This window comes from Chiloscyllium plagiosum, chromosome 38 (assembly GCF_004010195.1).
Source record: "Chiloscyllium plagiosum isolate BGI_BamShark_2017 chromosome 38, ASM401019v2, whole genome shotgun sequence".
NCBI classification, from domain to species: Eukaryota; Metazoa; Chordata; class Chondrichthyes; order Orectolobiformes; family Hemiscylliidae; genus Chiloscyllium; species Chiloscyllium plagiosum.
The window spans coordinates 8,019,092-8,031,399 of NC_057747.1; the positions used below are offsets into that span (position 1 = coordinate 8,019,092).

The following is a 12,308-nucleotide window of genomic DNA, read 5'->3' on the forward strand; positions in this document are numbered from 1 at the left end:
GATTCCCTTGCCATTGGGAACATCCTTTATGTCTACCCTGTCCTAGTTCTGTTAGAATTTCATAGGCTTCTCATTCTTTTGAACTCCCTGAACAGAATCTTTATTAATTCAGTGTCTCTTTGCAGGAATCAGTCTGGTAAATCTTTGCTGTGCTCCCTTTATATCAATAACATCCCTTATCACATGAGACCCAATATTCCAGGTGTGGCCTCAATAACGCCCCATATATTTGCATCACAACATCTTTGCTCCCCTATTTGAATCCTCTTACAAACCATTTTCTGTCTATACCACCTGCTGTATCTGCATGCTCACCTTCAGCAACTGGCGTACAATGGCACCGAAGTCTCATTGATTATACCCTTCTCTCAATTTATAGCCATTTTTGGGTAATAATTTGCCTTCCTGTTTTTGCTATCAAAGTGGATAACCTCACATTTATCCACATTAAACTGCATCTGTCATGCATTTGCCCGATAAGCTGGTCCAAATCCCACTACATCTCTGAATCCTCCCTCTAGCTTACCCTCCCATTCAGATTTGTCAGCTGCAAATTTGAAAATATTACATTTAGTTTCCTCATCTAAATCATCAACATTATATTGTGAATGGTTGCAGTGTTAGCACTGATCCCTGTGGTATACCCTACTGTTCGGTGCCTGCATTCGGAAAAAGATCTTTTTCGTATCGTTTCCTGTCTACCAACCAGTTTTTGATCCATGTTGATACACTACCTCCAATTCCATCCATTTTAATTATCTGCACTAATCTTTTCTGTGGACTTCATTGATAGCCTTCTGAAAATCCAAATTAACCACTTTCATTGGTTGCATCCTTGAAGAACTCCACTAGATTTGACGAGCATCATTTCCCTTTCATAAATCTGTGTTGACTCTGTCCTATCCTGCCACTGTTTTACAAGTGCTGTGCTATTAAACATTTTACAATGGACTTTAGCATTTTCCCTACTCTCCATGTTAGGCTGACTGATAATTCTCGAATTTTCTGTCTACCTTCGTTTTTCAACAGAGGGCTTACATTAGCTACAGTTCAATTTGTAGGGACTGTTCCAAAGTCTATAGCATCTTGGAGGATGACCAATCTGCATCCACTGTTTCTCAAAACACTTCCTTAAGTACTCTGCGAGTTAGATTATTAGACCCGAGGGACATACCAGCATTCAACCCCATCAATTTCCCCAACACCATTTCCCTACTAATACTGGTTTCCTACAGTTCCCCTCTGTCTCTAAATATTGTGTTCCCCAAAATTTCTGGTATATTATTTGTCCTTTTTTGTGAACATAGAACCAAAGTATGTATTTAATTGCTCAGCCGTTTCTTTGTGCCCCACTATAAATTCTCCTGATTCTTACTGTAAGGTACCTATATTTGTCTTTCTGTTCACATACTGATAAAATTTTGAGTTAGTTTTTAGGTTCCCTGCAAGCTTGCTCTCATACTCCATTTCCCTTTCTTAGCTGAAAATGTGTTGCTGCAAAAGCGCAGCAGGTCAGGCAGCATCCAGGGAACAGGAGAATCGACGTTTCGGGCGTAAGCCCTTCTTCAGGAATGAAGGGCTTATGCCCGAAACGTCAATTCTCCAGCTCCTTGGATGCTGCCTGACCTGCTGTGTTGCTGGAAAAGCGCATTTTCAGCTCTGATCTCCAGCATCTGCAGACCTCACTTTCTCCTCAAAGATTTCCCTTTCTTAATCAATCCGTATCCTCCTTTGCTGAATTCAAAGTTGTTCCAACTCCTCAGGTCTTTTGTTTTTTCTGGTCGATTTGTATGACTCATCCTTAAGTCTAATACTTTCATTAATTTTCCTTGTAAGCCATGGTTTGACCACTTTGCTGTTTTACCTTTGTGCCAGACGTGAGTGTATCGCCTGGGAGGATAGTTGACGCGAGTGACCTCGCAACCTTTAATTCAAACTTGGATGAGCACTTGAAATGTCATAACATTCAAGATTGTGGACCTACTGCTGGAAAGTGGGATGAGTGTATATTTAGAGTAGCTTTGATGGTACAGATTTGACCAACTGAAGGGCTTCTTTTGTACTGTATGATCCTATGAACAATTGTTGCATTAACCCATGTGCTCTTTGAATGTTTGCCATTGTCTTTCCACTGCTTTCTGTCTTAAGTCATGTTTCCAAATATGTCATAGACAAGTCGTGTCTCATACCATAATAGTTTCCTCTATTTAGATTCAGGATCCTAGTCTCAGAATCACTGTTCACCTTAATGAAGAATTCTATCATATGATGGATGTTCAGCCTCAAAGGGCCTCACACAACTAGATTGCCAATTATTCCTTTCTCATTGCACAATACCCAGTTTAGGATGGCTGTTCTCCAGTTGACTCCTCAACATATTAGTTGAGAAAACCATCCCTTATACACTCGAGGAATTCTTCCTGGATGATATTGTTCCTAATTTTTCAGCTCTGATCTCCAGCATCTGCAGTCCTCACTTTCTCCTAACTAATTTGATTTGCCCAATCTACATGCAGATTTAAAATTATAATGCATTCCTAACATCACCCCAATTAGTTTGGGGCCTGTGTACAACCATCACTAATTTTATTTTTGCACTTTGGTGTTTCTCAGCTCTGTCATTACAGATTCCATATCATTGGAGCTAATATCCTTCCTTACTGTTGCATTCATTTTAACTGTAACCAGAAATGCAACTCCACTGACTTTTCCTTTTTGCTTATCTTAACTATTGACTATCCCTGGATGTTTGGTTCCCATTCCTGTTTGAAACCCCTACTATATCATACAAGTTATTGTCTATTTGTCTGATTAATGCCTCCATTTTATTGCAAATGCTCCGTGCATTAAGACATAAAGCCTTAGAGCTTGTCTTTTTAACATTCCTTGTCCTGTTCCTATTATTTTTCACTGTGATTTGATTTGATCGCAGCCCTTCATTTCTCTATATATCAACTTCCTTATTCCCTTTTCTGTCTTTTGTTCTTGTTGTTGTGGTTCTGTTCGCCGAGCTGGAAATTTTTGTTGCAAACGTTTCGTCCCCTGTCTAGGTGACATCCTCAGTGCTTGGGAGCCTCCTGTGAAGCGCTTCTGTGGTGTTTCCTCCGGCATTTATAGTGGCCTGTCCCTGCCGCTTCCGGTTGTCAGTTTCAGCTGGCCGCTGTAGTGGCCGGTATATTGGGTCCAGGTTGATGTGTTTGTCGATAGAGTTTGTGGATGAGTGCCATGCTTCTAGGAATTCCCTGGCTGTTCTTTGTTTGGCTTGTCCTACAATGGTAGTGTTGTCCCAGTCGAATTCATGTTGCTTGTCGTCAGTGTTGTCCCAGTCGAATTCATGTTGCTTGTCGTCTGCGTGTGTGGCTACTAAGGATAGTTGGCCGTGTCCTTTCGTGGCTAGTTGATGTTCATGGATGCGGATCGTTAGCTGTCTTCCTGTTTGTCCTATATAGTGTTTTGTGCAGTCCTTGCATGGGATTTTGTACACTACATTAGTTTTGCTCATGCTGGGTATCGGGTCCTTCGTTCTGGTGAGTTGTTGTCTGAGGGTGGCTGTTGATTTGTGTGCTGTTATAAGTCCTAGTGGTCGCAGTAGTCTGGCTTCACAGGAGGCTCCCAAGCACTGAGAATGTCACCTAGACCGGGGACGAAACGTTTGCAACAAAAATTTCCAGCTCGGCGAACAGAACCACAACAACGAGCACCCGAGCTACAAATCTTCTCCCAAACTTTGTTCTTGTTCTTGATTCTCCTTCCTCTGACTGCTTATCTAGATTCCATCCCTTCCCAATCTCTCTTTTATCAGGTGATTTTACACTTTAGTGACAGTCTGGAATGCACTGTAAATTCTTCTCAGGAAATGAGTGAGCTGCCCATCGTGGTAAAAGTTCAGTGGAAGTTGAAAGTTAAAATGACCAGGCCTCTCCTGCTAATTTCAGATGAGTTTGTCATTTCCCCACTCTGCCTATTTTAAAGTGGCTCCCAGTTAATATCCTCACCATTAAATTTTTGCCTTTCAATGCCTGTGCTGGTTCTGTGGAAGAGTTACCTATGTGACCACTTGCCCTTAATTTCTTTGTCAAATATTGTGTCTCCTTTTCTAAAACAAAATACATCAAAATTTTAAGACAATTAAGGTTTCTTCCAGATTGCTAATGTTCCTGCTATGTTTAAAGAAATTATACCAATATTTCGACTAAAACATTTTCTTTTTCTTCCCATACCTTTCAGTTCCACTTCCAGTCTCCTGCTTAGCATCCTTCCATCGCGTTGCTCTAATACATAAGAGACACTGCAGAAATGTAACTGCTAGTGAAGTGAAATTTTTAGACTGCTGGCTACTGAAAGTTATACAATCAGAATATAAATGAACTCATTTTTGTTCAAAGATGCTGTTGTTTTATAAACTAGTAATCTAGAGGTTGAGGTTTATGCTATGTATTCATAGATTCAAATCTTAATGTCATAACTAGCAGAATTTAAATTTAATTAATAAGAGCTGCAATTGAAAGCTAGTTGTGATGGTGATGATCAAACAATCATTTATTTATTTCAAAAACAAATTCTGGTTCATGACAGTCTTTTTAAGAAAGGCAATATACCATTCTTGTCTGATCTGTAAGTGACTCCAGAACCACAGTAGTGTAGCTGACTCTTAACATCCCTCTGAAACGGTCTAGGAAACAACTCAGTTCAAGGGCAATTAGAGATGGCCAGACTAATTCTGGCCTTGCCTTTGATGTCCATATCCCAGATAAGAATTTTGAAAAAATGTGATGCAACTTTTGTTCCAAATCATCAATATTTTTTATTTTTTTGCCAATTTAACTCACTTGATTTTGATATTTAATGCTAGTTCTGGCATGATGGACTGAATGGCCTCCTGTGCAGTTACACTTCTGTAAGATTTTATCATAGTGCAGTAACCTTATCTCAATTTTTAACTTCTGCAATTCAAGTCACAAATTTACCTATAAATAAAGCTCTCCTTGACCAATGAGTGAGTTGACAACGTTTCAATAATTCTGTTCAGTATGAGAGAAGCTGGTTTCCTGACAATCCTGTAAGAGATAAATATAAAACTAATGCTGAAAACCCAAAGTGCTGCACAAAATGAATTTCATTGCTGTTTTGTTGGCCAATCTAAGTTGGTTGCTATACATCAAAATTATAGTAGACTGGAGAAAATTGTTGTCTTAAACAAAGAAACATAGAAAGGAGCAGGAGGAAACCATTCAGCCCTTCAAGCCTGCCCTGCCATTCATCACGACCATAGCTGATCATCTGACTCAATAGCCTCTGTCTGATTTTGCCACTGCTTTCCAAATGTTCCGCTATATAGTCCTTGATAACAGATTCAAGAATTTTCCCTACTACTGATGTTAGGCTTACTGGTCTGTAATCTTAGCTCAAGTCTAACTGAAAGTATGATATATTAACCCTCACACTTGAAACTACTGAAAGCTTAATTTGATATCTTTTTCCCAAAAGTCTGTTGATATGAACTGAAAGTTGTTTGAAGGCTTTCATAGTGAGATCTGTGCCCATAAATTTGTCTTATTCAATATATGTTTCCTTTGGCATGTTTTGTTAGTTTTAGCCATGTTGTTTGGAAGAGGTGAAGGAAAACTGGATGGAGGAAAAACCGAATACAGGGGCGGCGATGGTGTGCTTTCCTGCAGTCATTGTAGACATCTTTTAAAATATTAGCTAATGCTGGGTGTCAGCAGTTATGCCCTTTAAAAATGAAGACCTACCCCTCGAGGAGTTAAACCTTGGAAAGAAGGTGGCAAATAATTTAAAATCCAACACAAATAGAAACAAATTTTGAAGACTTGGTATGTCATTTCTGAAAAAGTCAATGATCAATTATGTTGTATTTAGTCAATTTAAAGACTTAACTGCTGAGTACGACCTTTACAAAAAATATTTGAAAGTTTAAATCATACTGTGAATGTTTTATAAGTAGTGACCACTGAAACTGATTTTATCGTAACATTGCATTTTTTTTACAAATATGTAGACTGTCTGGATCGTTTCAGTTTGGTAGTTATAACTTCTTTCATTATCTTCCACTATATTAGTTATTATAGTTAGCCCTGCTGTCTCGCAGCGCCAGGGACCCAGGTTCTATTCTAGCCTCAGGTGACAGTCTGTGTGGAGTTTGCACTTTCTCCCCTTGTCTGCGTGGTTTTCCCCCCACAGGTGCTCAGGTTTCCCCCCACAGTCCAAAGATGTACAGGTTAGGTGAATTGGCTATGCTAAATCTCCCATAGTATTCGAGGATGTATAGGTTAGGTGCTTTAGTCAGGGGTAAATGTAGAGTAATAGGGTAGGGGAATGGGCCTAGGTGGGTTGCTCCTCGGAGGGTTGGAGTGGACTTGTTGGGCTGAATGGCCTGTTTACATACTGTAGGTATTGTATAATTCTATAATTCTATCCCATGCCAAATATAAATGCTGTTTTTTTTCAGCTAAGACCTTCACGCTACTAGTCACACCTTGATTAAAAAATTAACAAAGAATGTTGAAAATCTGTATCACGTCAGTCTATATCTTTGAGATCATTATCTCCAGCAGAATTAGAAACTATTTAAAACTGTATTCAAGCAATCATTGATTGCTGAATTGAATCTTAATCTAAATTTCAATGGAACTGTCAAACAATGAAAGGAGTAGAGAAGCAGGATCGATTCAGCATCATGTCAACTCCTGACTCCAGTGAGCATGAGTCCTTAGAGCAAAGCTAACCACAATGTGTTGCTAATTTAGGTAAGTCATTCAAACAGGACCAACAAGTGGGTAGTGTGGGAATTAAAATATAATTCCTGTGTTGCCCACTGTATTCTTAGGCTGTATTTGAAGCAACTTATTGGCTATGTCAAAGAAATATTTACTTCCTAACTAGATTGGTCAGTCCTTCAACTCTTTCCCTCAGCTGAGAGAACTTGATGCTGACAATAGTCAGAATTAAATTCTATTTGTATAGCTGCAACCCATTCTTTGCTAGTGTAAATATATTTTTAACTGTCTGGATTATATAGGCTGTTTTTTTCCACCAAGTGTCAGATGAACTTCCCCAAAAATGCCCATAAAGGCAACACATTTCAGCAAAGATAGTTCAGGATATTCCTCATCACTTGGAGATATGCTGAGCTTCTCATTAATCCATGGAGGCATCAGGATAAGAAAAATTTCCAAGGTCTGCCTCAAGATCATGCCACAGGTGCCAGAAAATCCACAAGCATATGAAACCACAGAGAAGCTCAGCCTTCAGTACTTGACTCTTGGTCAGTTGTGGTTATGTTGACATTGGGGCTCAACATAAGGTTCGGCACTGGCTTTCCTGACTGAGGGCCTCACCGGATTCTGGCCCTGCAGCAACCAGGAACTGCTGCTCAGCATCCTCCCTTGTGTCCTCGCTAAGAACATGGCGCACACTGTCTCTACATAACCATTACATTTCATATAGTCCTCCCACATCGTTTGCTACTCTGTATGCTACTTAATAATAAGCTAACCATGGTGCAGGACTAACTTTCTGTGTAGTGCTTAACAAATGTATCCAATACCTCATTGCTTTCTACATTTTCTTTGTCTTTTCCCTAAAGGAGTTTCAATTTATTTGTTAAGATTTCAAATATACTTGAAACTCTCCACTTATGAGTGGATGTTTTTAATTCAGTTGATGAATATTGACAGTCTATTCAGCTGTAACAAGCAACAAACTTTGTTTGATCCTGTCCATCTGACACCTCACCTAACCACCTAACATGGACTATTTAATAGCTGGACGCCTGATTTTTCTTGGCTTAGTCCAGAATGTTAATGCTGCACTTGAATGTGGAATTTTTAACCTTGGACATTTTCTGTAAAATGCATTACTTGATGTCTTTGTCTAGCAGGTAGTTTGGAGCAGACAACCTGCTTCCAAATGGAATGCAAGTGCTGCTTAACTAAAGCAAACCAATAAAATCTTTTCTCAACACAGTGGGGGCAAATTGTGAAAATATGACTTGCTGTTTTCTAATGCCATCCTTTTCAATTTGACTAATAGGAAATGCTTATAGCAAACAAATGGCAAAGCGAATAAAGTTTGACATGAACTTTAATTTTCTAGTCCAGATATCCATATAAAAAGTAAAATTAGGGTGGACATTTGAACATTGAATTATTAGATATCATTAACTTTGTACTAATAGTGAATTTCCAATTATATAATCTCACATTGTCTTTTGACCCTTCTTGAAATGCATGAGGTTGTGAATTTGAAATCAGTTTTCCTAATTTTGCTGTGTTATTTAACAACTCCTGCCAGAGATGTCAGTGATAGACAGTGAGGAATTGTGGAACATTTTCCCAGCTGCAAGCTCTTAATGACTGACTGTGTAAGATGTTGATATTTTTATGAACATTTGAAAATTCTGTGGGCCCCCCTCTTGATAACTTGTGCAGAAACGTTACTCATTCTGGTAACTAAATTATGTATAATTGCCCTCTTTATATTTAATAGGCCGGACTGATTCGTGCAGACACTGGCGAGTTTTTCATTGAGCCATTGGAAAAAGGGCAGCAGGCACAGGAAGAAAAAGGTCGTATTCATGTGGTGTATCGTAGGCCCTCTATCAAACAAGCAGTATCACAAGACCTACATGTTGAAGGTATTGAGAGGATTAAAACTATTGCAAGTTTCAGTGGAAGTACAAAAAAAAAGAGCTTATTAAAGCATTATGTTATTAAACCCAACGCAGTCTCCAGAATAGATTTGCACATAACATTGCATAATATTAAATGCTGTTAATTTAAAGAACATTAATTTGATTACATTGATTGCATCTGTCTCCTTTCTAAGATTTTAATCTACTTGCACAATTTATTGAATGCACATATGATATCTGCATTATAGTGTGTGTTATTTTAAACATTCTTAAGTTTCTGTATAAAATGAAAATAGAAGCAATTTGCCAAATTATAATAAAGAAAATTCTCTGATTTCAGGTACTGTTTGGTAATTATCTTACACACTTAACTAACATAACTTGAATTTGTAGGTCGGCTCAGCATATTCACTTCAGTGCTTCGCATTCCTGTGTTGTATGTTGAATTCTTTAAGGCCATTTTTACTGGAATTTTGCTCATCTTGCTATACAGGCAAGGTTTCAGTGAAAAGGGGCAATATAAGAATTGAACTGTTTGGACACCCTCTGAAAATCTGTTTCGTATGTCTCACCGAAGTGCATTAAGTTTTGTATGTTAACTGCGCAATATAAATGAGTCATAGACAGAAATCTCAAGGCAAAGGTCAGTGATGTTGCTCAGCATTATTTTTATCTCATTGGTTAGTGCGCTTTGCGAGGCCAGGTAGCCTATGGAAATGAGACTTGTGTTATTAGATGTACAATGTGAAAGCCAATCAAATTATACCATTCCTAGATGTTTAACTGTCCTGAGACCTACTCTGTCCAATCCATTATATTTTCATTGCCTTCTGTGAAACCCTCTGACTTGAGACAGAATATGCCAGATATGATGGCATTATATATCTGGGATGTCTAAGTATGTTTTAAGTATCTTTTTGCTTCCAAATGGAGCCTTAAATTCAAATCCTGATTTTTAATTGAAATCCATAGTTCTGGATTTCCGCTGTGCTTAATTCATTGGAGCTCTACTTCAGGACAGAAAATAATGACCACAAAGATTTAGTTCCAAAATTATTGCTGTTCGTTATGTAGCATTCTAAGGAGAGTAAGGCAGTAAATATTTGCAGATTGTTCCTTGTGAAGAAAGATATTTGGATCAGGAAGCTACCAAGCAAATTCAATGGAGTTGGAATTCCTGACATAGACCGAGAAGAGAATTAGACTTGTTTCCTTCCAGAGTTGGTTTAATACTCCCCTTTTGGACTGATGACTTTGATTTAAGAGATTGAGGCAGATTAGACATTGTAATTCTACACAATTGTGATTTTCCCTGAAAAAGGCAGAATTCAGATGAGCAAAGCAGATAATGTTGAACATTCTAGGCAACCTAGAATTTGAACCTAGAACCTTCTGATTAGAGGGCACATGTTGTTCTAATTGCATTAAAATGGAATCCCTAGGTTTGAAATATGTTTTACACAATATTTAATTTAGGGTGTCTGGGTAATTTACTTCTATGTAATTGTAATCTACATTATGTGCAAATTATTTTGCTGTATTTGTCTTTAATGTCATACATCTATGTTCTCTTTCTCATACAATTTTTACAAAAAACTGTTAGAGTCATAGAGGTGTACAGCACAGGAACAGACCTTTTGGTACAAATTGTCTGACCAGATATTATAAATAAATCTCTTCCAGTTTTTCAGCATTTGACCCATAACCCTGTAATCCTTTCCTAATCATATACTCATACTCATCCGATGCCTTTTAAATGTTGTGGAGATGTTGGCGTTGGTCTGGGGTGGACAAGGTACAGAAATCAATGCAGGTTTTGATAACTGCCTGTCATGTTTTTCAAATTTAGAAATGGCTTGCCATTAAGATGATAATTGGAGCTTCATTAATGTTTCATTTTTTTATTTGCTGATCTCTGACTCACTGGCTGTGCTTTTGCTTCTGAGGCAACTGGTGTGGCTTCAAAACTCACTGAGGAGCTTGAGCACAAAGTGTTGACTGCCAGTGCAGTGTTGAGTTACAAGTTGGGTCAATCTTTAATGAAGGACCCAACTGTTCTCTTGAGTAGATGTTTCATTTCCAATAGTATTGGGAGAAGAGCAGGACAATTCTTATGAATAACGTTCATCTCCTCGCAACTTCATCAGGCATGTTTTCATTTTTATTGGTTTTCTGTGCCTACTATTTGTACACAGTTCAAAATAAATTAGTTGCCTCTTTGAGCCTGAGAGGTGGCACAGTAACTCAGTGTCTCACAGCACCAGGGACCCGGGTTTGATTCCAGCCTCTGACGACTGTCTGTGTAGAGTCTCCCCGTGTCAGGGAAATGTAGAGTAATAGATAGGAGAATGGGTCTGGGTGGTTTACTCTTCGGAGGGTCGTTGTGGACATGTTGGGCCAAATGGCCTGTTTCTACACTGTAGGGATTCTATGATTCTAATAACCTGGTGTCGCTTGATTTTTGACCTTTTAAATGTTGTAATTGTATCACCTTCCACCACTTCCTCTGGCAGCTCATTCCATACACTCATATCCTCTGCATGAAAAAGTTGTCCCATAGGTCCCTAAATCTTTCTCCTCTCACCTTAAACCTACGTCCTTTAGTTTTGGACTTCCCCACCCTGGAGAAAAGATCTTGGCTATTCACCCTGTCCATGCCTTTGTGATTTGATAAACCTTTACAGCTCCACTGCTCCATGGAAAATAGCCCCAGCTTATTCAGCCTCTCCCTATAGCTTAAATCCGCCAATATCCTTAAAATCTTTTCTGAACCCTTTCAATTTTCACAATATCCTTCCCATAGCCGGGAGACTAGAATTGTACGCAGTATTTCAAAAGTGGCCTAACCAATGTCCTGTAAAGCAACACACAACCTCCCAACTCCTATACTCAAAGGCAAGCATATCAAGTGTCATCTTCACTGTCCTATCTACCTGTGGCGACTCTTTCAAGGAATTATGAACCTGCACTCCAATGTCTCTTCGTTCAGCAACACTCACCAGGATTTTACCGTGAAGTATATAAGTCCTGTCCTGATTTGCCTTTCCAAAATGCAGCAAGTCCCATCTATCTAAATTAGATTAGATTACTTAGTGTGGAAACAGCCCTTCGGCCCAACAAGTTTACACCGACCCTCCGAAGTGCAAGCCACCCAGACCATTCCCCTACATTTACCCCTTCACCTAAAACTACGGGCAATTTAGCATGGCCAATTCACCAAACCTGCACATTTTTGGACTGTGGGAGGAAACCGGAGCACCCAGAGGAAATCCACGCAGACACGGGGAGAATGTACAAACTCCACAAAGACAGTTGCCCGAGGCGGGAATTGAACCCAAGTCTCTGGCGCCGTGAGACAGCATTGCTAACCACTGTGCCATCATGCCACTCATATTAAACTCCATCTACCACTCTTCGGCCCATAGACCCATCAAGATCCTAATGTACCTTCTTCGCTGTCCACTAACACCTCCAATTTTGGTGTCACCTGCAAACTTACTAACTGTATCTCCTATGTTCACATCCAAATCATTTACAGGGGAACCTTGACTATCCGAACGAGGTGGACGGGCACTATTTTGTTCAGATAATCAATTATTCGATTAATTGATTAAATGCCTTTCCTCTGTGGCTCGGAGTTTTAAAGTCTGCTCCC

At 39.1% G+C, this 12,308-nt stretch overlaps 1 protein-coding gene across 3 annotated transcripts in view; it reads left to right on the forward strand.

Moving 5' to 3' along the window:
- LOC122541789 (A disintegrin and metalloproteinase with thrombospondin motifs 14) overlaps positions 1 to 12,308 on the forward strand; it is a 199,083-nt gene that overhangs the window by 10,532 nt on the left and 176,243 nt on the right. For all 3 annotated transcript variants that reach the window (XM_043678771.1, XM_043678769.1, XM_043678770.1), the window contains exon 3: positions 8,509 to 8,656. In XM_043678771.1, the coding sequence (XP_043534706.1) occupies positions 8,509 to 8,656 (148 nt within the window). The remainder of the gene's footprint in view (positions 1 to 8,508; positions 8,657 to 12,308) is intronic.